The 25,087-nt window shown below is 54.4% G+C and overlaps 1 protein-coding gene across 5 annotated transcripts in view; it reads left to right on the plus strand.

Moving 5' to 3' along the window:
- Positions 1-25,087, plus strand: part of RREB1 (ras responsive element binding protein 1) — a 135,331-nt gene that overhangs the window by 74,059 nt on the left and 36,185 nt on the right. For all 5 annotated transcript variants that reach the window (XM_062184305.1, XM_062184335.1, XM_062184329.1 and 2 more), the window contains 2 exons: positions 20,520-20,664; positions 21,150-21,286. In XM_062184305.1, coding sequence (XP_062040289.1) covers positions 20,520-20,664; positions 21,150-21,286 — 282 coding nt within the window. The remainder of the gene's footprint in view (positions 1-20,519; positions 20,665-21,149; positions 21,287-25,087) is intronic.

Here is a 25,087-nt window from a genome sequence, read left to right on the forward strand (position 1 = left end):
ATTGAAATGTCTTGCCACACTGGTCGAAAGTCATTTGACTCTAAAGGTAAGGGTTCGTTTCTCCTGCTCCATTGATGTGAATATCTGGCCTAAGACTGGTACCACTGGGGTGCTGAGGCACAGTAGGTTAAGCCTCTGCCTGTGATGCTGGCATTCCATATGGGCACCGGTTCAAGACCTGGCTGCTCCACTTCCAGTCCAGCTCCCTGCTAATGCACCTGGGAAGGCAGTGAAGTGTGGCCTCAATCCTTGGGCCCCTGCACCCAAGTGGGAGACCTGGAGGAGGCTCTGAGCTCCTAGCTTCGGCCTTGCCCAGCCCCTGCTGTTGCAGCAGCCATGTGGGAAGTGAACCACTGGATGGAAGATTTCTCTCTCTCTCTCTCTCTCTCTCTCTTTCTCTCTCTTTCTGTCTCTCCTCTTCTTTCTGTATCTGTGCCTTTCAAATAAATAAAAATTAAATCTTGAAAAAAGAGAAAACTGATACCACCTTGTCTTGATTACTGCAGCTTTTTGATGAATTTTGGAATGAAGAAGCCTGAGTCTTCAACCTTTATCTTTTCCACAGTTGTGTTGGCTTTGCTGGTTGCTTGCTTTTCATGTGAACATTAGGATCAGATTGTCAATTTCTGCAGAAAAAGCAGCTGGGGTAATTATAGGGAGTGCATTCAATCTGCAGCTCAATTTGAGGGTATTGCTGTCTGAACATTAGTTTTTCAATCCAGTTACAGAACGTTTTTCCATTTATTTAGGCTTTTCTAGATTTCTTTCAACAATGTCTTACAGTTTTCTGAGTAAATGTTTTATATTTACTTTGTTATTTATTCCTATTTTATTCCTGGTGTGGAATTGTTTTCTCATTTTTCAGTTGTTCATCATAAGTATATAGATAGATTCAAGGGTATTTCAAATTGTGTATAGAAGAATGGAATCAAAGGGCTGGCGCTGTGGCATAGCAGGTAAAGGCCTCTGCCGTGACAACGGCATCCCATGTGGACACTGATTCAAGTCCTAGCTGCTCTACTTCTGATCTGCCTCCCTGCTAATGTGCCTGGGAAAGTAGTGGAGGATAGGCCAAATGCTTGGGCCCCTGCACTTACTGGCTTCAGATCAGCCAGTCTCTAGCAGTTGTAGCCATTTGGGGAGTAAACCAGTGGATGGAAGTGCTTTCTCGCACTCGCTCACGCGCGCGTGCTCTCCCTCCCCCCTCTTGTAACCCTACCTTTGAAATAATTAATTTTTTCTTTTTAATAAAAGTGGAATAAAGATAGTTTTTTGGGTGCAAAAATTTAGAAGCCCACGCATATTTCTTCATAGTACACATTTTCCATTTTGGTGACCCAGTGAATGCCTGGCTTTCAGAAGTTTTGCACCAAGGGCCAGTGCTGTGGCATAGTAGGTTAAGCCTCTGTCTAAAGTGCTGGCACCCCATATGGGCACTGGTTCGAGTCTCGGCTGCTCCACTAATCCAGCTCCCTGCTAATGCACCTGAGACAGTAGTGGAAGATGGCCCAAGTCTTTGGGTCCCTGCCACCCAAGTGAGACACCAGGAAGAAGCTCTTGGCTTCAGATTGGCCCAGCCTCAGCCTGTTGCAGCCATTTGGGAGTGAACCAGCAGATGGGAGATTTACCCCCCCCCCCCATCTCTGCCTTTCAGATAAATAAATACATGAATCTTTAAAAAAAAAAAAAAAAAAAAAAGGCCAGCGCCGTGGCTCATTAGGCTAATCCTCTGCCTGTGGCGCCAGCACCCCAGGTTCTAGTCCCGGTTGGGGTGCTGGTTCTGTCCCGGTTGCTCCTCTTCCAGTCCAGCTCTCTGCTGTGGCCCGGGAGGGCAGTGGAGGATGGCCCAAGTGCTTGGGCCCTGCACCCGCATGGGAGACCAGGAGGAAGCACCTGGCTCCTGGCTTCGGATCGGCACAGCACTGGCTGTAGTGGCCATTTGGGGGGTGAACCAACGGAAAAAGGAAGACCTTTCTCTCTCTCTCTCTCTCTCTCTCTAACTCTGCTTGTCAAAAAAAAAAAAAAAAAAAAAAAAAAAAAAAAGTTGTACACCAAGATCAACCTACCTGTGATTTCTATTCCGTGGCCTTTTTGAAGCATCCTCAAACAGTAAACTTCCATGTGGATCTGTTTGCTGTGCCCTGACTGACCTGCTTGTTCGTTCTAGTAGTTGTTGAGTGTGTTCTTGAGGACTTCCGTGTGTAGCATCCCAGCATCTATGAGCAGAGATGTTTGCTTTTTCCCTTTCTGGGCTAGGTGCTGTGTATTTCTCTGTCTTGCTCACTGGACCTGGCTGGAAGTGAGGACTGTGGATATGCTTGTCTTATTTCTGGTCTTAGGAGAAGGCATTCAGTTTGTCCCCAGTCAGCATGATGTGAGTCGGGCGTTTTTCAGAAACGCCTTTTATCAGTTTGAGGAAGTCTGATGCTATGGCTGGTTTCCTGAGTGTCATGAGAAGGTTTGGATTTCATTTTCTGCACTCACTTTTTGCATCTGTGTCCGGTGGTTTTTCTTTCTATTCTGTTCTGTTCTTCTCTGGATGTTGAACTGACTTTAATCCTGGGATAAGACCTCTAGGTCGTAGTTACAGGCATTTTCATGTTCATAACTTTGACTTGCTACCATTTTGTTAAAGATTTTATGTCTGTATTCTTAAGAGATGTGGGTCTATAGTTTTCTTGTGTTTTTTTGGTCTCTTTTACGCATATCCCATTTTCATTCTTGGTCAATGTGTGAATATTTAGCTCGTTTTCATATGTTGGCTATGAATGGCAGAGTGCGGGAACCTCTTTGAGATCCTAGTTTCGTTCCCTTTGGATAAATGCCTGGTGGTTGGGAGTGCGGGGTCATCTGGTGGTGGTGCTATTTTTGCTATTCTGAGGATTTCTGTGCCAGTGCTCCGTAACACCTGCACTCACCGACAGTCCCACGATGGTGCACGGCCAATCCATTTCCCCCGCAGCCTCACTGACACCCTCTGTCTTTTTTGATAGCAGCCACTTCACAGTTGGGAGGCGATACCTCACCATGGGTATGTTTTTCCTCTTCTGACTCAATTTAATTGTTTAAGAAATCTTCTAAAGCAATGTTAATGCACATATTAAAATTATGCGTATTTATTTATGAGGTGCTGTGTGATGTTTCAGTCCATGTATACCTTGTGTTTTATTCAGTTGGTCGGGGCAAATATGTTAATCCTTTCAGGCATGTAGCATTTCTTAGTAGGGAGCCGTTTCTGTATCAGAAATACACGGACTTCATAGAAAGATCTGGGAAGCACTCCCTCCTGCACTGTTTTTGCAGAGTTGATATTACATCTCCTTTAAATGTTCCGTGGAATTCACCAGTGAAACCTCTGGGCCTCTCTTTTTGGGTAGATTTTTGATACAGTTTAGTCTCTGGGAAGACTGCTGGATGCCCGCCTTCTGGGAATTGTGTCCACTCCGTCTAAGCCAGTGGAGTTGGCTGCATCCGCTTGTGGTTCTTTGTATGCCGTGAAGTTGGTAGTCATGTCCTCGTTCCTGGTTCTAGTGATTCGGATCTTGTTTTCCCCTTGGTTAGTCGTCTGTACATTGGACAACTTTGTTGATATTTTCAAAGAACTGTTGCTTGGTATTACTGATGTTTCTCTTTTATTTTTTCTATTCCATATTTCATTCTGCTTTACACATTTCCCTTTCTGCTTGCTGTAGTCTTGATTTGCTCTTCTTTTTCTGAGGTTGTAAGATAGTTAATGATTGACAACTTCTTTTTTAATACAGACAGGCCCTTAGGGGCATATGTTTCCCTTTAAGCATTGTTGTAGCTGCATCCTGTAGGTTTTTCTATGTTGTGTCTTCTTTCCCACTCATTTCTATGTGTGTTCTGTAAGTTCGCATGGATTTCTTTGACCCATTGGTTATTTGTGGACTTTGTTGTTCGGTTTCTGTGGGTTTGCAGCTTCCCAGAGTTCTAACTGTCCTCGCTTTCTGATTTCATTCCTCTGTAGCTGGAGAGTGTGCTTTGCATGACTTCAGTGCCCGTATGTTGACTGAGGTGTGTGCCGTCGCCCAGCGTATGGCCCCGGGCCTGGGGACCGGCCCACGTCTGTTTGGAAAGCGCCCGTGCTCTGCCGCTGTTGGGTGGAGCGCGGTGCGGATGTGTGCTTAGGGCTGCTTGGTTTACGACAGGGTTTGCGTCTTCCACTTCCTTCTTGAGCTCCTCTTGTGTTTGCGTGCTGTGCCTTGTAAGGTCCACGTCATTCCCTTCTGCAGATGAGAGGCAACCCGGGCTGCCCGGCCTCAGACCCTGCTTTCAACCTCTGTCTGAGAAGGGATGACAAGTGCTCCTGTCCTGTGCGTCCCTGCACTTTCTCCTTTCCCAGCTACGCAGTGTCGTTTCCAACCTTAAGCTATTTCCGTCATCCTGCAAGCTTACCCGCTGTGTGTGGTGAGCATGGAGTAGTTGCGGGGGCACCTGTTTTGGCCGAGTTGCATTACTGTGTATTGTGCTGTGTGTCGCTGCTGGCTATGTGGCCCTAGGCAAGTTACTTGACCTGTTTCTGTTCATCTGTGGATTGACGTAGAAATGATCTTAAATTGTTTGGAGCAGGACCTAAGTACCTGGGCCATCATCTGCTGCTTTCCGAGGCACATTAGTGGGGAGGTGGATCGGAATTAGAGCAGCTGGGACTCTAACTGGTGCTTCAATATGGTGTGCAGGTGCCGCAAGGCTGGCCCCTGGAGTGACCATCTGTGAGTGGCCTGGACAAGCTCCTTGGCTTCTGTGTCTCTCAGTCATTTCATCTGTAAAAGTTGGTGTGCTGTCTGTATACACCTCAAGAAAATGTAATAAGAAGAATGTTAAACGGTACCTGGAAATCGATGACTACTTATGGTTGTCATTGTCCTTTGGAGGAAAACTATACTGAGAAACAGTTTTTATAACACCGGAGAATAAGTAGAGAGGTGGGGTTTTTGGGTTTTGTTTTGCCTGTGGATACATTAAAGCCAACATTTCAGTAACAAACATTATTTGGAATATTTTATTTGTTTGAGGGGTAGAGAGGTCTTCCATCTGCTGATAAACTCCCCAAATGGCTGAAGCCGAGCAGATCTGAAGCCAGGAGCCAGGAGCTTCTTCTGGGTCTCCCACGTGGGTACAGGGGTCCAAGTCCTTAGGCCATCTTCCACTGCTTTTCCCAGGCACATTAGCCGGGAGCTGGATCGGAAGAAGAGCAGCCGGGACTCAAACTGGCGCCCATATGGGATGCGGGCACTGCAGGCAGGGGCTTCGCCTACTACACCACAGCGCCAGCCCCTGTTTGGAATATTTAAGTTTGCCACATTACATTGATATTGTCTTCCCTGCAGAAAGCTGCAATTAACGGGTTAAAAGCACATCCAGTTTTCAGTCATCAATCACAGTGAAATCATTACCACCTTTATTTGCTGGCGAAACTATACTTTCGGAAAGAAAATTATAAAAATGTGAGCACACTTACAAAAATGTGCCAGAGAGAGTGTAGTTAGATTTATTTGCCCCGGTGGATCCGTTCCAGAGCCCGCGCTCCAGCGGTGAGCTGTGATCTCTCCCAGCCACAGACCTGCACCACGTGAATTAGGGGCCAGAACTGCACTGAGACGGGCGTGCAGGGACGACACGGGGCCTGGAAGCCGAGGTCCTGGTGTGCACGGGAGGCAGGCGGTGGGCTGTGCACGTTGGGCGCCTCAGACCGGTGTTCTCTTCCTCACTTCCCTGGTGCTGCTGCTCTCCATTGGCACCTGCTGGGCTGGGGGGTTGGGGGGTGCCCAGGAGCTCCCTCGCCAGGGCCCCAGAGCTGTGGCCACGCTGAGCCGTCAGGGTGCACCTGCCCCAGCTTCCCTGGGTGCCCAGGCTCCCCACACCCAGTGGAGTCTGTTCCGCCTTGTTTGTATGTGCTGCAGGCCCGCCCTCAGCGGTGCTGCTCTGGGCTGTGGTTGTCAGTCTGTGTCCTGCAGGGTGTGGGAGGTAGGGCCTCTGTTGTGTGGATTTCTAGATCTCCCCCTCCCCAAGGGGTTAGTGCTGCCGAGAACCTCGGCTCTGCTCGCCCCTGCTCCTGGGGCCGACGAGTGGATGGATGACGGGTACCCCTGTGGTGTGTGTGTGTGCTTCCAGATCAACGCTTGTTTCTAAGGTGCCTCCGTCTTTATTTGTAGAGTTCCCTTATCTCAGTTTTATAAGAGGACCATCCATGGAATTATTATATTAGGAAGCTACAATCAATGTCACAGCACAGGAAAAATACTAAATGATCTTCCGTGAGGTCACACTGACCGCTGCTTTGCAGCTCTGATAAACCCCCAACTTCCTACTCTTTAATTCTGGCAAAGATCTTTGCGAGGTACTTTAGAAGTCATTCTGTTTTGGTGCGAGTGATGCCCGCCACTTCCCTGTCTGCAGGCTCTTAGGTTTTGAGGTCTGAAAAATCCTTCATCGCAGCCCCTCCTAGCCACGGCCGTTCTGAGCAGAACAACAGGTCGCTTCCCGGTGCAGAGCGCAGATTGCGGAAACATCGCCGTGGCTCCAGCTTTAGAACTGCCCCGAACTTTTGATCATTTGCTCCCACGTTGAAAATTCGCACTGAGCGGTGCTCGTCTTCCAAAACAAACGCGGGAAACTGAGCCAGAGCACGCCCTCTGGGACAGCTCCATGTAGGAAAAAGGGCCGCGAGCTTTGCAGTTTGCAAAATTGGTTCCAGAATGTGCTGGGCTATGGAGCCGTGCAGTCGTTCTCGCGAGAGAGGATTGACACAGACCTCATCTGGAGTCGTTCCCGTCGCCGAAATGGGTGTTTTTCTTCCCAGCCCGTCGTTGCCTGGGGGAAACCAGAACATTCATTTCCACCTCGCTCCTCGTGTGCAGACCCATCACAGACTCTGCAGCCACACAGAGAGCTGTGGATTGCGTGTTTAGGTTTAAGGATGTGTCGAAGATCCCGGGCGGGGGCGCGCTGTCCAAGTTCTCCATTTGTTCTCCGAAGAGCGGGAAGTATGCTCCTCATTTCAGCTGTCGGCGGAAGGGTCAGGGGGAGGAAGGGACTTCCCTGGGACTTTGTCCCGCCGCGCAGGGCACGGCTGTGTCTGTTGCTAAGCACAGGCGGCCCAGGCCCTGGGGGTGCCTCTGGAGAGCAGGCCGTCTTCGGGAACAGAGGCTTATGTGTCCCTAGTGTGCTTGAAGAGAACTCGAGCTGCAGAATGTGACGGCAGAGGCTCTGAATTTAGCACACTCCTCTCAGATGCTTTGGCCGAGCCAGCCCTTGGCACGCACGAGTGCACTTGGGTGTCTGGAGCCGGTGCCTGCTCTGAACGAGAGGCAGAGGTAGGACAGGGTCCTCCAGGATCAGGGAGCGGTCACGTCTTTCCCCTCGGGGCCCAGCAAGAGGAGAGGCCCCGTGACCATCTGCGATGGTCGTGTTGAGCGTCTGAGGGCGCCCTGTAGCTGGCTCTGGTGTTTGCTGCTTCTCGAGAGTGGACAAGGCCATCAAAGGCTCAGCCAGCCCCATCTCTAACCCGCTGTTCCCGGCTGCTGCCTTGTGCCTCCGTGGGAAACAGGGACTCAGCTCTGTCCACAGGAAGGACTCGGTGCACGTTAGAAATCTGTGCGTCTCCTGCCTCAGGGCTGAGGGAAGAGGATGTTTCCCTTGAGATATTTCTGTGAAAAGGAGAAAAAGTGTTTCCGTTGTCTACAGCTGGAGAATCTCATTTGCAAGGGGGAAAGACAAATCAGGAGATGTCCTTCAGGGGTACGGAGGGGGCTTGACACGGGTCACTCCTGTGTTCTGTGACCACGCCTGCAGCTCTGAGATTATTTTTTTTAAAGATTGATTTACTTATTTGAAAGAGTTATAGAGAGAGAGGAGGAGAGACAGAGACAGATCTTCCATCCGCTGGTTCACTTCCCCAAATGGCCACAATGGCTGGGGCTGGACCAGGCTGAAGCCAGGAGCCAGGAGCTTCATCCAGGTCTCCCACAAGGGGGACAGGGACCCAAGCACTTGGGCCATGTTCCGATGCTTTCCCAGGCACACCAGCAGGGAGCTGGATGGGAAGCGGAGCAGCCAGGACTCAAACTGGCACCCATATAGGATGCTGGCAGCGCCTTAACCCACTGTGCCACAGTGCCAGGACTGCAAAAACAAAGTTCTCATGGTACATAGAGTTGGCATGGCCGTGCTGGCCGTAGATCCTTATGTGTAGTGTGTATTCAGTGAATATGTGGCAGTGTCATGATGATGGTACTTGAATCTCTAAGCAGTTCTTTTTTTTTTTTTTTTTTTTTTTGACAGGCAGAGTTAGACAGTGAGAGAGAGAGAGACAGAGAGAAAGGTCTTCCTTTTTGCCGTTGGTTCACCCTCCAATGGCCGCTGCGGCCAGCGCATCCCGCTGATCCGAAGCCAGGAGCCAGGTGCTTCTCCTGGTCTCCCATGGGGTGCAGGGCCCAAGCACTTGGGCCATCCTCCACTGCCTTCCTGGGCCATAGCAGAGAGCTGGCCTGGAAGAGGGGCAACCGGGATAGAATCCGGAGCCCCAACCGGGACTAGAACCCAGTGTGCCGGCGCCGCAAGGCGGAGGATTAGCCTGTTAAGCCACGGCGCCGGCCTGTCTAAGCAGTTAGCATCACCAGTGCTCTGTGCTGAAGCAGCCCTCCTCCTGATACACCTTAGAAAGTTTTCTAACAAGGGACGGACAGTAAACTCATGGACGTGGGGCTGGAGCTCTGGCGTAGCCGGTAAAGCCACCGCCTACAGTGCCGGCATCCCATTTGAGTGCCGGTTCAAGTCCCAGGTACTCCACTTCCGATCCAGCTCTCTGAATATGGCCAGGGAAAGCAGTGGAAGATGATGTGCTAAGTGCCTGGGCCCCTGCACCCACATGGGAGACCCAGAAGAAGTTCCTGTCCTCAGATCAGTGTAGCTCCAGCCATTGCGGCCATCTGGGGAGTGAACGAATGGATGGAAGACCTCTCTCTTTCTCTGCCTCTGCCTCTCTATAATTCTGACTTTCAAATAAATAAATCTTAAAAAGAAAAAGAAAATCACGGACGTGCAATGCCCCTTCCCTTGGAGGTGCCACCCGACATGCCTGTCACTCAGGGAGCGCCCACCCCCGTGGGAGGCCCGCCACTTCCCCCCAGAGCAAGCATTTCTCCGAAGATTGTCTGAGGTACCTCCCCACACGTGTCTGTCGTGTGGTTGAATTTCCACACTTGTCGCCTTGTCTGTCGTGTGGTTGTATTTCCACATTTGCAGCCTTTTTTTTTTTTTTAAACGTCTCCCTGGCTGCATCTGAAGCGCGAGTGCTTCTGTTTGGCGTTGGGCGGCATTTCTGGGCCTCCCGTGAGTGCCCTGGCTTCTGCCTTCTGTGGGCTGAGGCACACGCTGTGTGCAGCCGTCAAGGGCGCCTCCGAGCCCTCGTCTGGGCTGGGAATAGTGCTTACCTGCACATCTGTGATGAGGATTGCATAAAGGCTGCGAGGTGAGCCCAGTGCCCTGGCTCGCGTTAGGTACTCAGTACTCAACACCTTGTAGCTCTTTTCCTTTCCCTCGTCCCTGAAGATGTTTAACCCAGAGCCAGGTGTTTGGCCTAGGGGTTGAGCTGTCCACAGCCCGTGTGGCAGCACCTGAGGCTGAGACCCCGGCATCTCACTCCAGCTTCCCGCTCCTCACAGGGGGAGACCTGGGTTGAGTTCCCAGCTCCCAGCTTTGGCCGGCCTAGCCCTGGCCATTGAGGGAGTGGACCGGTGGGTAAGAGCTTTCTGTCTTCTGCCTCTCACACAAGTGATTGAAAAATTTTTAAGCAAAATTTTGGAAATCTGTTCATTTAAAAAAAAAAAAGTTTAACTCAGCAGGCCCTTGTATGTGCAGTTAAGCACGTGGGTTTACAAAAGCAAGAAAATGGGCGCCTTTGTCAGTGGGGGTTGCGGGCTGCATCTGGGAGCCCGCGAGCTGTGGGTAGCTGTGAACCGCCTGCTCCAGTTTCCAACTCTGAGTTGTGCAGCCTTCCCTATTACCTGAGTAGTTCCTCTTTTAAAAAGAAAAAGCCTCGATCCGTGGTGTTCTGATATTTCTTGGTGCATATTTGCATTCATACTATTGGATGAGCATCTGAGGTCCCTTTCAGAAGTTTTGCTTTGCATTTTAAAAAATGCAGGCCAGCGCCATGGCTCACTAGGTTAATCCTCTGCCTGCGGCGCTGGCACACCAGGTTCTAGTTCTGTTCGGGGCGCCAGTTCTGTCCTGGTTGCTCTTCTTCCAGTCCAGCTCTCTGCTGTGGCCCGGGAAGGCAATGGAGGATGGCCCAGGTGCTTGGGCCCTGCACCTGCATGGGAGACCAGGAGGGGCACCTGGCTCCTGGCTTCGGATCAGTGCGGTGCTTCGGCCGCAGCGGCCATTGGGGGGTGAACCAACGGAAAAAGAAGACCTTTCTCTGTCTCTCTCTCACTATCCACTCTGCCTGTCAAAAAAAAAAAAAAAAAAAAAAAAAAACACACAGGCGGTGCCACAACTCACTAGGCTTATCCTCTGCCTGCAGTGCCGGTACCCGGGGCGCCAGTTCTGTCCCGGTTGCTTCTCTTCCAGTCCAGCTCTCTGCTGTGGCCCGGGAAGGCAGTGGAGGATGGCCCAAGTGCTTGGGCCCTGCACCCGCATGGGAGACCAGGAGAAGCACCTGGCTCCTGGCTTCGGATCGGCCCTCTCCAGCCTGTCTTGTCTTTGCTGCACTTGACACGTCCCTTTCACCTCCTTTCTATCGCCCTGACAATCAGCACAGCTTATTGTATTGTATCGGTCTGCTTTGAAAGAACGTTTGAAAAACGTACTTGAGGCCAGTGCCTACTTTCTGTTGTGTGAGGAGCAGTTCAGGCCCACAGCAGAGAGGGAGCGCAGCCCAGCGTGCCGCGGCAGCAGGGGCACGTTCGGCACCGGCCGCGCCTGCTCTGCTCCCTCGTTGCCTCTCAGATCCAGGATGTGATTCCTAGTGGAATGGGTTTTCCCACTGGTCCGCCTAGCTGATCGTGTGTTCGTGGCTTGGGCAGGAGTCGTGCTGCCTGTCGCTTTGTGAAGGTGACGCAGACGCTGGAGTTTTCTCTGTAGTGCAGGCAGCGTGGGGTTTTTGACATATCTCGCTGAGACGTTTCACAAGCCCTTCCCAGGTAAAACTGCTGGGTAGCGTCAGAATCTGGGGCATCCTGCTTGCCCGCACTTGAACGGCCGGGCGGCCGTGAGGGCTGGAAAGTGGGTTGTGGCAGTCAAGGGGCAGGTTGGCTGGGGGTGGGACGAGGCGTGCAGAGCTGACGTCAGCCAGCCCGGCCTCCTCCTCCGCCTGCCACCGGCCGTGGGTTCTGAGGACCTCAAGCAGATCCTGGGTGTGTGTCCAGTTGAGTTTTACAACACAGCAGCCTGGAGGGGAGAGGGGGCAAGGTTGCTGCAGCTGGAGGTCACAGAACTGAAACCCGCGGGGAACTGGCTGCCGTTCCACAGGCCGCGCGCACTTGGTCTGGCTTTCTACCTCGCGTTTTTCCCCCTTTGTTTAAATATCCAACCTGTCCAACCTGTTTGGGCTGAGCAAGCCGGTGCTAGCACACATCAGATGTGCCCATCACTGTCAGTCCTTGTGGAGGGCGGTGAGCAACGACACCTGCCCCCCGCCCCCCAACACGGAAGTGCAGCACAGGAGTCTGGCTCTGTGTGTGTGTATGTGTGTGCACACGCTACACTGGATCCCTGCCTCCTCCCGGCACACGCGTGTGCCCATGGGCCGCCCCCCGACTCCTTTCAGGGCTCTGGGGTGTTTGCTGTTGAGGCTGTTGGCACTTCCTTATGCCAGAGACCCGGCTGCACAATGGCGCGTGGGTACGTGTCGTGCTCACGTGGCACAGCTCACCCAAAGGGATACCACGGCTCCCATCCAGACCCTGAGCCCTTCTCTCCTCTCCCTGGGTGCCTCCTATGCGCGCATTGCTGAAAGGCAAGGCCCTTGCGTGAGCCCCCGTCACCCCCCCACACACACACACACCCATCCCCCACCATGACATGGCTGCACTTGCTCGTTCTTTCCCCCATCTTGGTTCCTCTCCCTTCCCCTTCATAGTTGCTTCTCTCTGGCCCCTGAACCGGGCGCGTGGACTCCCTGGTGTCCCCAGAGTGGAGGGACTCTTCCCTTTCCCTATGTCTGAGCTGTGACCCTGGGCGTGTGGCGGCCCCTGCGTTTCTCCTTCCTCTTCCAGGGAAGGCTGCGGAGTGGCAGTGTTAGTTAGCATGGCCTTACTCTTGAGGTGGGAGCCCTGAGGTTCAGCCACGCCTGGGAGCCCCATGAGCTGCGGTGAGGGGCGTCTCTGAGACCACGGCCTTTCCACTCCACCACAGAGCTCATGGGTGGGCTTGGCGTGACCGTGTCATGTTAGCCGTGCCGCAGCACAGCTGTCTCATGGGGTGCCTCTGGGCTCGTGAGGCCACTGTAGGAATGACCCTTCTGTTGGGACTGTATCACCTGAGACCGCAGGTACAGGAGGCTCTCCTGGGATGGGGCCCAGCAGTTGGGGTGAGGGAGGTTGTGAAGAAGCCGGGGGAGTGTAGCCTGGAGAGGAAGCAGACCCCCGCACGGCGTGGCAGCCACCCTGAGTTTTGTAAGGCACCTTTGGCTGGAGGGCGGTGGGAGCCGTGTGCGTGTCTCTCCAGATCCATGCAGGGCGGGTCCAAGCCGGCTGCTTTCACCCTTTGCGAACGAGAGGGTTCTCTGGGTGAGAGAGAGCCCAGCTCCCACCACCGCCGACATTTTTGGTTTAAGAGCCTGGGATTTTACGCGGAGCTGGGCCCTGATATTGGACAGCACAGGCTTGGGTGCGTGAGAAGGAGCAGGTGTAGGAGTGAGAGAACAGCATGAAGGTTTAGCCTGCCCTGAGCCCCTGGCTCAGAGGTCCCGCACTTGGGAACCGTGTTAAAGGAGGCCTTGGACAAGGCTGACACTGAGGGAGAGGGCTGCCTGCCAAGCCTCCTCCGCTGGATACGAAAATCGGGGAGAGGTGGGGGCCATGGCCCTGCAGGCCGCGGGGATGCCCTCTGTTTTCTAAGTGGACAGTCAACAGCTGGAGGCCCTGTCCCAGCCAGCAGCTTCCAGGATTGGCACAGCCGGAGGGAAAGGAGAGGAAGACAGATGCCACTGGTGTCCTACCCTGAAGGACACTGGGACCCCGAGGTGGACACTGCAGGGCAGCAGGGTAAACTTCCTCTCGGGACACGGAAGTCCCGCATCCGAGTGCCTGGGATCAAGGCTCGCCTCGCTTCTGAGCCAGCTTCCTGCTCACGCACGCGCTGGGAGGCAGCGGGCGATGGCTCAGCTGCTGGAGTCCCTGCCTCTCCGGTTGTTTGTCTGGCACCTGGCGTGCCTGGGCCCAGCCCGGGCTGTGGAAGGCACTGGGAGTGAGGCAGCAGATGGAGAATCTGCTTCTTAGTATCTTTGCTATCCTTCAAATAAACATTTAAAAAACAAAACAAATTCTTTCTCGGGCCTCTTACCGCCGCTCAGCCTGTCTTGAGAAAGCATTTTCTCCAAGAATGTTGACGAGTCTTGCCCATGACCAAGGCAGGGAAGGAACTGCCTTGTCCACACGCTGCAGGGAAGCTGAGGCCGGAGACCCCGGTCCGGCCAGGAGTATCAGAGCCCCCTGGGCCCGGGCCGGGGCCCGACTCCTGGGCTGACAGCAGTGTCTGTGCACCGGGAACGTGAGAATGAGCCCCTGAAGCACCCCTGCTTTGGCTTGAGATTCCTTAACTATGGCCGGTGCCGCGGCTCAACAGGCTAATCCTCCATCTGCGGCGCCGGCACACCGGGTTCTAGTCTTGGTCGGGGTGCCGGATTCTGTCCCGGTTGCTCCTCTTCCAGTCTAGCTCTCTGCTGTGGCCCGGGAGTGCAGTGGAGGATGGCCCAGGTGCTTGGGCCCTGCACCTGCATGGGAGACCAGGAGAAGCACCTGGCTCCTGGCTTTGGATCAGCACAGCGCGCCGGCCGCAGCAGCCATTGGGGGGTGAACCAATGGTAAAGGAAGACCTTTCTGTGTCTCTCTGACTGTCCACTCTGCCTGTCAAAAAAAAAAAAAAGAGAGAGGGATTCCTTAACTTTAATGAAATTGAGCCTCATCCTCTGCTGACCCCGCGGTGTGCCCCGAGGCCGTCAGTACAGTGGGAGAAGATGTGTGTCACCCTGGGGTGGGGACACTGGTCCTCACCAAACCCATCCTGCAGGGGGCAGTCAAAGTCACTTCCTGGTCAGGACTCGGTCCTGGCCTCTGCTGGCCTGGTTGCCCCGCATCAGGGTTCCTGGCATCTGACGGGCTGGGGTAGGATGGGTGCAGTGAGCGGGCATCTCACCGAGAACACGGCCGGAGCCGGGGAGCCTACAGAAAGTGGGCTTGGTGCCGCACGCTGGGCTGGCTTCTGGACTGTTCTGAGGGTGCTAGCTCTCTGGTGAACAGAGCTGCTTAACACTTCAGCGGGCCCTCCTCCACACCCTGGCACGGCTGGTGTGCCCTGCCTCCTGGACAGGCATGACTGAGCCTGAACAACACCCAGATTACTAGAAGGTGCCTTGTGCTGGAAGGGAGGGCTGCCCCGGGAGTGCTCCGCGGATGCTTGCCGCCCTCTCTGGCCCTCTGCACCTCCATGCTTGCACAGAACCCGACTGACACTAGCAGGCTCGCTCTGGCCCCACCCTGGGCTCCTCCCCCAGGCATCTGTTAGGATGACGTGCCCCAGCCTTCCTGGAGACGCACTTCTCTTTGGCCAGAGATACAGGTCATGGAGCTGTGATGCTTAATCCTATTCTTTCCTCTTGAGTTATCGCGAGGCTTTGTTGGACAAGAAAAGCCAGCGTAGGTACAGGTGAGGATGCACCAGTAAGCAGGCTGCCAGAACCTGTCTGAACCTGTTGCCTCCGGTTTGATGGCCCCAGGCTGTGCCAGGTGCTCGGTGCACAGTGACCTTCCTTGTCATGCCATCAGCTCCCTGGATGAAATAATGCAACTCCTCCATTAGCAAGCCCACGAGGAAATTCAGGCTCGGGTGATAGCAGATCCTGGAAGCGCCTGGATCTCTCCTGACCCTTAGCCGTCACCCGTAAATCAGATACAGGCTTGCTTGGAGAGTGTGGCTTCAACCAGATGATCCTTGGTGTGGGCCACATTTAAACTTGTTAGGTGTTTCCTGAAGGAGTTTTCACCTACCCTCAACCTCCAGTTTTAAGAATGGTAAATTTCCCAAATTTTTTTTTAATAGGTTTGTTTTATTTAATTGAAAGGCAGAGTTAAAGGGAGAGACGGAGAGAAAAATGAGATTGTCCATCCTGTGCTTCACTCCCCAGATGGCTGCAAAGGCCAGGGCTGAGCTGTGCTGGGCTGAAGCCAAGAGGCTGGAACTCTGTCCAGGTCTCCCATGTGGGTGGCAGGGGCCTAAGCACTTGGGGTGATCTTTCTCTGCTTTCCCAGGAACCTTAGCAGGGAGCTGGGTCAGAAGCGGAGCAGCCGGGACTCAAACCTGCACTCACGTGGGATTCTGGCGTTACAGGTGGTGGCTTAGGCTGCTGTACCATAAATGCTGGTCCCATAGCTATTTTTGGTTAGGTGTTTATACCTGGTATTGTAGACAGAGACTGCTGGCATGTTGGAAGATGAGGCTGGGAAAGATTTAATTCATATATCAAAGTGGGGGGCAGCATTCCAAACCTGTGAACTGTGCAAGCAGCTGAAGAACGTCGCTATGCCTCTCACTGCCTCGAAGCCTCCCAGCCTGCAGAGGTGGGGAAGCTGGACTCGGCTGTGCAATGAGCCCCCGGATGCTGCTGCTGCTGCTGATCAGAGGCCCACAGTGTAAAAGCCAGTGCTCTGGGAGACCGGCCGTATCACCCAGTGCCGAGGGAGCCAGCTGTTGGAGTCTCCATGTTACACAGTGGCAGAACCGGGATTCACATCCAAAATGTGTCACAGGTCAAAGGCCACCAGAACTTCATTGCCACCACGCATTCTCTGTCTTCTGCCGGAATTCCCCCTTGCTGCCCAGAGCAGCCTGCACCTGAGTGGTCACGAGCTTACCCCCATTCCCAGCTCTGATGACGCAGAGGTACTTGGAATAGGGCGGTCAGGGCTTGGTCTGTCTCCCTGGAGCTCCTTGACCAGCACTGGGCTCATATCCATGGTGTACTGATCTCTTCAGTATTGTCACAGCTCTCCTGCTAAAACGGAGCTCAGATTTTAGAAAAGGAAGGGCTACCTTGGCGGGAGGAATGTCAGCATCTACCCCCGTCTTCCTCGGCAGCTCCTGTCAGTGCTAAGCTCTACTCAGGCCTGCTCCTCGTTGTCACACATGGGAGAAGGTTTCCCTGGGCTCCAACAGTTCTGGTCAAGTTGCTGCCTGGGACCACAGTGTGGTTGAAGCGCAGTGCCGCTGAGCGGATTTCCAAGACTCAAGCACACTTTGATTTTATGTCAACTTCTGTTATGAATGATGTTGTTATGAATGAATGCATGTTGATACCAAGAAGAGAGAAAATGAGCGTGTGCCATCAGTGTTCATGGCCGAAGCATTTTCCACTAAGCACCGTTTGCTACAGCATCTCATTGAGTTTGCGCACGTGAAATCTTGGTTAGGCAAATGATAAGCTCTTGTTGGCTGCTTTGTAGGGAGCGGCACTAGGAGGGCCGGAGGAAGAGCAGAGCGAATGGCCAGTGAAAATGCCAAGGCCAGCTGATGGGCAGTCTGGTGGTGGCCAGTGTGTGTGCAGTGTGTCCATCTGTGAGCAAATCTTCAGTCCTTGTACTGAGACCTTTGCGTGCTGCCCAGTTATTTGTCCTTAAGACAAAGTTCCAGAGCTGGGCTCAGTGCTGTAGAGGGTATAGACGTTCAAGATTCTGATCCCTGCTCAGCCGCTTTGCAAAGAGGTGGTTCCTGGGACCTGCATTGTGGCACAGTGGGTTGAGCCGCCGCTTGCGACGCTGGCATCTCCTATCGCAGGGCTGATTGGCGTCTCGGCTGTTCTGCTTCCAACTCAGCACCCTGCTAATGGCCCAGCCCCGGCTGTTGCAGCCACTTGGGGAGTGATGAAACCAGCACGTGCAAGATTTCTGTCTCTCCTTCCCTCTCTGTCACTCTGCCTTTCAAATAAACAAACAAAAGGTGGTTGCCATTCTTCACTCCCGCCAACGAAGCGTGAGAGTCCCAGTCTTTCGAAGCAGCACCATCACTGCTGTGGAGAGAGACAGACAGACGGACACAGACACACGGCCCTAAACCCCCAGTGTGGAGGGGAGGAGTTAGCGGTGTGGATGAACTGTGTCACCCAGACAGCCAGACCAACCCAGGCTCTGTTTTTGTCCCCTTCGGAGGGTATCGTCCCGGCCATGTTTGCCCTGAGCCCTCCAAGCCCACCCAGGTTCGCACTTGGCTTTTGCATCCAGCATTTCCTGCAGGTACCTGCAAACTGGAGAGTAGACTGAGGTTAGCTGGCAACTAGCAGGATTAAACCGACTTGCCGTCGGCACTTGGGGGCTGGAATTGTCTGGTGGTGAGCAGCGGGGCGGCACCAGTCTCTTGTGCCGTTTGAAGAGCTGCCGTGTGGGCGGAAATGTCCACTGGTGCCATCTGCCCTGGGCCACTGGTGGGTGTGCACAGCTAGGAGGGCCTTTCTGACTCGGCCCCGGGGGACGGTGGTTTTGACCGCGTGGAGAAGTCCTTGCTGCTGGAGGCATCCATGCGGATCTTGGACGCGGTGGCTCTGGTCTGCTGTGGGGTGGGAGGCGGGCAACCTGCCAGCTCCCTCCCGGCCGAGAGGCTCTGCTGACCCGCTGAGTGCATGGACGTGAGAGGGAGCAGCCCTCTGGGTTTGGGCCGCAAAGGGGAAGGGGCCATTACTGGCTCATCACATTCCTCGCCCTGCTTCCTGTGTTTGGGGAGGAAATGAGTAGCTGCTGTTGCAGCTGCCACCGTCAGGGGCCGAGGGAGGCAGATCAGGGTCGGGTGGGGAGGGGAGCCAGTAACCATGGATTACATCCAAGGTCAGGCCTGGCTGGACCTCGCAGGCCCTGGCAGCTCAGGCAGCGGCTGAATGGAGCTCTTAAAGGAGCCCACTGCTGCTGGTCAGCATGTGGCTGGGAGGACAGATCGGGACTCCCGTGGTACGGCCCAGACCCTGAGATCTCGCCTGAGCACGGAACCCAAGGCTGCTGCCAGCTCAGTGAAGACCTCCAGTGGGTGCTGTGGTCAGCGGCTGCTGCCACTGCTTCCCCCTGACCCCCAGCCTTGAGGGAGGCTGTTGTAGGGCAGCGTCGATGTGTGAGCCCGGGCCTGTGGCTCCTCCCCTTGTTCTCCTGGTCGACTGTGGTTAGAGTTTGATGCCAGCAGTGCCACCTTGGGCCTCAGCCAGCCTGAAGAACGTGTCCAGGTTCAGGTGACAGCCCTGAGATCGCAGCTGGTGATACAGAACCCGCTCGGCGGCCGTGTGGGCTGGGGGAATGAGCGTCAATGTTGGAGTCGGCACTGGGGGGCTGCAGGCCCCTCTGAACCTCAGCTGTCACAGGTTCCCACCAGACCATCGCTGCGCGCTGGTTCCAGCGCCTCCCCTTCCTCTCATGAAATCCCAAGAGCAAAATAAGGCATCTTAAAAAAAAAATCTGGGGGCTGGCATTGTGGTGTAGCAGGAAAAGCAACACCTGCAGTGTCGGCATCCCATATGGGCACAGCTGCTCCACTTCTGATCCAGCTCCCTGCTAAGGCGCCTGGGAAAGCAGCAGAAGATGGCCCAAGTCCTTGGGCCTCTGCACCCTTGTGGGAGACCCAGAAGAAACTCCTGGCTCCTGGCTTCAGATCGGCACAGCTCTGGCCATTGCGACCATTTGGGGAGTGAATCAGTGGATGGAAGATCTCTCAATCTGTCTCTCCATCTCTATATCTTTCAATTAAATAAATAGATCTTTAGACGCAAATAAGTAAAATCATCATTTAATTACTCATGAAAAACAGTGGCTCCCATGGCCAGCACTGCGGCTCACTAGGCTAATCCTCCACCTGCAGCACCGGTACCCCGGGTTCTAGTCCCGGTTACTCCTGTTCCAGTCCAGCTCTCTGCTGTGGCCCGGGAAGGCAGTGGAGGATGGCCCAAGTGCTTGGGCCCTGCACCCACATGGGAGACCAGGAGGAAGCACCTGGCTCCTAGCTTTGAATCGGCACAGCGCACTGGCCATGGTGGCCATTTGGGGGGGTGAACCAATGGAAGGAAGACCTTTCTTTCTCTCTCTCTCTCTCTCTCTCTCACTGTCTAACTCTGTAAAAAACAAACAAAAAAACAGTGGCTCCCTTTCTCTCTGGCACAATCTAACCCCAGTCAGGTGATGACAGTGGGGGTTATGGGGTTGTTAGCAGAAAGAAGCCAGGTTTATAGCCGGCGCCGTGGCTTAACAGGCTAATCCTCCGCCTTGCGGCGCCCGCACACCGGGTTCTAGCCCCGGTTGGGGCGCCGGATTCTATCCCGGTTGCCCCTCTTCCAGGCCAGCTCTCTGCTATGGCCCTAGAAGGCAGTGGAGGATGGCCCAAGTGCTTGGGCCCTGCACCCGCATGGGAGACCAGGAGAAGCACCTGGCTTTGGATCAGCGCAGTGTGCCGGCCGCAGCAGCCATTGGAGGGTGAACCAACGGCAAAAGGAAGACCTTTCTCTCTGTCTCTCTCTCTCACTATCCACTCTGCCTATCCAAAAAAAAAAAAAAAAAAGCCAGGTTTATGTCGCTGAGTGAGGAGATTCAGACCATGTGTAACATCTTTTCCCATATTGTCTCGGGACTCCTCCTTAGGGCGTTTGTTTCAGAACTCGGTAAAATAAGGTCCTGGAACTTGGCACACCTGTAGGACTTTCTGGAAGAGACCTCCGAAGTGGAGCACTCTGTTGGTGGAGGCGGCTGCCAGGCCCGTAGTCTCGGAGCCCCACTGCTGTCTGAGCGGCTCCCAGGAGCTGTAGGTCCTTGACATGCCGTGACCCACGGGGGAGGCTGTCGGGTCTCACGCACTCTGGATGTCTCTGAATTTATCCCAAAAATTGCCTCCGTAGGCAGAGGAGAGGGACGCCCGAATCGGGGTGGGGTGGGGGTGCTGGGGGGGTACTTGTGGTTATTGCTTGGTTCCCCAACTAGAAGGACAGTGTGGGTATCCGGGAATCCTTTGTTCTTTAAAATGGCATGTCCCCAAATTGACCTTTTTGTCTGAGGAAGAACGGGGCACCAGAGAGTTTGCTTTCGTCCCATTCCTCGTCGGTGAAGTTCGTGAAAGTGGTCCTAACAGCAAGAGGTCGAGTAACACGTTGGCTCGCGAGAGCTTTCAGAGGGGGCCAGGCCTGATAGAGAGCTTCGGGGAGACGGCAGTCACTGGATAAACTCTGTGTGTCCCCAGTACTAAGTGTGAGACAGAAAAAAAGCTGAGAGCTGGGCAGAGTTGTGGGTTCCATCACACGTGTGTGTGTGTGTTCCTTGCAGACATATGAAGATTCACGAGAAGGACCCCAACAGCACCACGGCTGCAGCGCCCCCGTCCCCACTGAAGCGCAGGCGGCTGTCCTCCAAGAGGAAGCTGACACACGATGCAGAGTTGGAAAGAGAGGACCCGGCCCCGGCTAAAAAGGTCTTCTCGGCACCCCTGGGCGCAGGCGGGCCTCGGCACGGGGCTGGGGCAGAACGGCTTCCAACCTTTATTTCCAGTGTGGGGACTTGGTCGGCGTCCACCCCGAGCTTTTAATCTGTTCGTTCCCGCGCTGTTTCTGTGGCGGGTCTGAGGGATCTGGGTACCTGGGTGTGCTTCCTTTGGTACCTCCTGCTGAGCCCAGAGTGGGGCAAGCGGGCTTTATAAATTGTCTCTGGAGCCAAAACGGAAGCCTCATCCACGTGGACATGCCTTGTTCTCACACTCTTATCCCTGGCGCCTGGCCGGCAGCAGGTGCTGCATGCTGGCTGGCTGGTCACCTGAATGAATGAATGACCGAATGGCTGTGTCCTTAACACTTGCCTGGGTGGGCAACACTGCCCTCACTTTGGGTGGGCGTCTCTGCAGCAGACCCGGGTGGGAGACCCCCAGCCCCTTAGTGACCTTGCTTTTTCTTCTCCCCCAAGATGGTGGAAGACGGACAGTCAGGTGATCTGGAGAAGAACGCTGATGAGGTCTTTCACTGCCCAGTGTGCTTCAAGGAGTTTGTCTGCAAGTATGGACTGGAGACCCACATGGAGACCCACTCGGATAACCCACTAAGGTAGGAGGGCTCCCTTCTCGTGCGTTTTCTTCCGCCCTGTGACTCCTACTCGTCGCTGCCTGCTGCTCTCCAGCGGTTGAGCGTGTCCATGGCTCCTCAGGTGCGGGGCAAGAAGTCGGGCTGAGGGCTCTCAGAGGAGGGTGGCTGGATCTGCGGGTGCACTGCTGCGGTTTGCTCTGCCTCCTGGGCCCGGCGAGTGCATCCCACCCCCGCCTGGCCTCACAGGATGCTTTCGGGAAACACACACGTTTTCTTTGCAAAGGGTCTCTCAACCCAGTTGGTTGCTAGCTGTCCTTGGAGCTGTGATCCAGACAGGGACGCCCAAGTGTCTATGCCCCCCACACAGCACTGGTTCGCGGTAGGCGCTCAGAAGTGTCTGCATCAGGCTGAGCTGGCCCCAGGAGCACAGAAACTCAAGACAGTGTTCTGCCAAGCACGAGACACGGCCATAAGCAAAGCCTGTCGCGTTCCAGGAAGACCGGGGGGACCGAGCTGCAGGGCCAGCACCGGCCTGACCGAGCAGAGGTGGTGGGGGATGGAGGGCTTCCCCCCAGAGTTCAGGGGGCTCCTTCCCTTCTCTATCTTCTCCGAGGATCGAGTGCTTGATGCGTGGATGGGTTTAGAATTCCTGCCTCTAGCCGTGAAGCTGCCAGCTGGGACCTTGCATCCTGCACTGGAGGGCCTGGGTTCAAGTGCCGCTGTGCTCCTGACTCCGGCTTCCTGCTGACGTGCACCCCAGGGGACAGCAGGTGTTGGCTCAAGTGGGGTCTCTGCCACCCACGTGGGAGACCTGGATTGAGCTCCCAGCTCCTTGACTGGCCTTCACAGGCATTTCAGAAGTGAACAACGGATACAGGAACGCTCGCTCGCTCTCTTTCTGCCTGCCAAATGAGCAATCTTTTTAAAATATTTTTTCCCTACAGAATTGTCACATTTACAGTGTGACTGTTGGGGCAGGCCTTGTGGCTCAGCAGATGACGCTGCTGCTTGGGATGCCTGCACCCCATATTGGAGTGCTAGTTTGAGTTCAGCCTCTGTTTTCAATCCAGTTTCCGGCTCATGCAACTGGTGGGAGGCAGAAGATGGGTTCCTGCCGTCCTGTGTGGGAGACCCAGACAGAGTTCCTCACTTAGGCCCGGCGAAGCCTTGGCTATTGTGGGAATAAACCAGCAGGTAGAAGATACTGCTGTTTCTCTCTCTCTCTCACTCTACCTTTCAAGTGAATCAATAAGTAAATAACTATTTAAAAGAAAGCAAGCATTGGGGGAATGCGAAGGGAGCCCATCCTGGAGCCACACACAGCAGAGGCTCATCCCTGGGCCGTGGGCAGCCTCTGCCCAGTTGTAGAACGCTACAACTTCTGGAACTTCTAGAAGAAGGCTTGGGAGTGCAGTGCAGGGACTTGGGCATCCGTTTTCCTGAAATCCCTGGTGGACGAAGCAGATTTCCTGTGCACTGGGAATGAAATGATTCGATTTGTCGGGGGCAGAGCCTCACTGTGTGGTCCCTGGAAGCCAGCCAGGTCAGGTATCCTGCCCCTTACACAGGTGAGTCGGCAGTTTTCCGTGGGGGTGGGGTGAGAAAGCAGAGGGAAAGTTTGCTGAACAGCTGTGGTGAGGTCTTCCTGGAACCGCGTGGGCTCGGGAAGTCGTCCACTAGGCTGGGTGTCAGGCCCCAGGCCCTGCTCTGCTCACCTACAGCCTCCACCCCCTGCACCCCCCACTTCACACTAAAGGAGGGGCAGCACCTGGCCATCCCTGTGTCCCTGCCTGGGCCTTCTGTGATTCTAAACACCGTTGTTGCTTTGTGTCTGCTGAGAAAACGCATCTGGCCTTTGCTGTTGCTTCGCTCTGTGGTTCTGAGAGATCCGGGAACACAGCTTGGCAGCTCTGCTAACAGCGACAGCGTAGCCAGGATGTGGGTGGCCATGAGTGGGGGGACACTGGAAAGGCTCTGTGTTTTTTTTTTTTTTAAGATTTTATTTATTTATTTGAGAGGTAGTGTTACAGACAGAAGGAGAGACAGAGAGAAAGGTCCATCTGCTGGTTCATTCCCCAAATGGCTGTAACTGCCGGAGCTGAGCCGAACCGAAGCCAGCAGCCAAGAGCTTCTTCCAGGTCTCCCACACGGGTGCAGGGGCCCAAGGACTTGGGACATCCTCCACTGCTTCCCCAGGCCATAAGCGGAGAGCTGGATTAGAAGAGGGGCAGTTGAGATACAGCACCCATATGGGATGCTGGTGCTGCAGGTGAAAACTTAGTCCACTGTACCATAGCACCGGCCCCTGGGATGGTTCTCCAGACCGAACAGCTTGGCCAGCTGAGCAAAGTTGCCAGAGGAGCCAGACGAGGAGGGGCATGGGTAGAGGCAGCAGCAGCAGCCAGTGGGACCCTGGCTCCCAGATCCTGCACGGCCTTGCCTGCCGCACAGCTGGCCGATGGTGAACTCACTGCTTGTACCTGCGCTACTCGTCTTTTGTCTCTCTCTGATCAGGTATCATCTTAGAAACTACCCATCGGCCCCCTTCTCCTTGATTCTGTCCTGCAGGAAAAATAATGTGGCTCTCAGGAGACGTCTCTGCACAGCACCGTGTCCCTTTCTGAAATGCTGGCCGGCATCTCCTGGACCAGGAACTGCCCCAGGGAGAGGCTGGTGGTGTCCTCAGCGTGGGCGGAGGTGGGGATCGCCCTGGACACTGGTGGCTTGGGCCACGTGCAGGACAGGCAGGATGTGGTAGGCAGCTCCCCCGCCCCAGCTTCAAGGCTGTACGTGCAGCTACAGAGCGGTGGGTCTTCCTCACCTACACACCGCTCATGCCCTTTCGCTGGTGGGGGTCTTGTTGTCTGGCCCCACGGCAGCTGGCGGTGACACGGCCAATAAAGCAGAGGAGGAGGTGGGATGAGCCACCAGTCGGGACTCAGGCATCCCATGTTGGAGTAGCCTGGGTTTGAGCCCCAACTCCGCTCCCAACTCCTGCCTCCTGTTAATGCACACCCTAGGGAACAACAGGTGATAGCTCAAGTAATTGTGTCCCTGCTACTGACATCAGTACCTGGATTGAGTTCCCAGCTTCTTGGCTTTGGCCTGGTTATAGGGAGCATTTGTGAAGTGAACTAACAGATAAGAGATCTAACCTCTGTTTCTCTCTCTCTCTCTCTCTTTCTTTCTTTGTCTCTCTTTCTTTCTCCCTCTCTCTCTCCCCCTCTCCCTCTCCTCTCTCTCAAATAAATGAAATTAATTAAAATTTCTAAAAATTTGAGAGGTGGCTAGGCATCCTGTGTGTGGGGCGAGCACCTGCCCCTGCCTGGTGCCTGTAGGTAGGCATGGTTGCTAAGCGGGGTGGGGCAGGTATCGGGAAACCAGAGGGAGCCGATTACAGAATTTGGTTAAGTCGCTTTCTCCTCTCTGCTCTGCCAGTCCACATAATAGCCTGCTATTGGAGGAGGCCTTGGGGGCAGGCACAGGCCAGCAGGGCCGAGCCAGGCAGTGAACTGTGACACTGGCTCGTGGGAGAGACTGCTTGTTAGCCCAGAGCTAAAATAGCCACCAGCTCCATTTTCAAACCCAGAGGCTGCAGAACCACAGTGGGATGCTACCAGTTTAGACAGAAAGTTTCTAACTCAAACCAGCTGTTGGCCTCGCCCTGTGCTGCCTTTGCGCGCTTTCCCTCCCACCAGAGCTGGCAAGGCGCCTGCTGTTCCTTAATCAGAAAGCGCTGGACATCCCAGCTTGCAGAGAGGCTGGGTGCCCCTTCCTCTGTCCTGCTGTATTCCGCATTCGCAGTGTTGGTTTAGGATGAGA

Source organism: Lepus europaeus, chromosome 3 (genome assembly GCF_033115175.1).
Source record: "Lepus europaeus isolate LE1 chromosome 3, mLepTim1.pri, whole genome shotgun sequence".
Classification (NCBI taxonomy): Eukaryota; Metazoa; Chordata; class Mammalia; order Lagomorpha; family Leporidae; genus Lepus; species Lepus europaeus.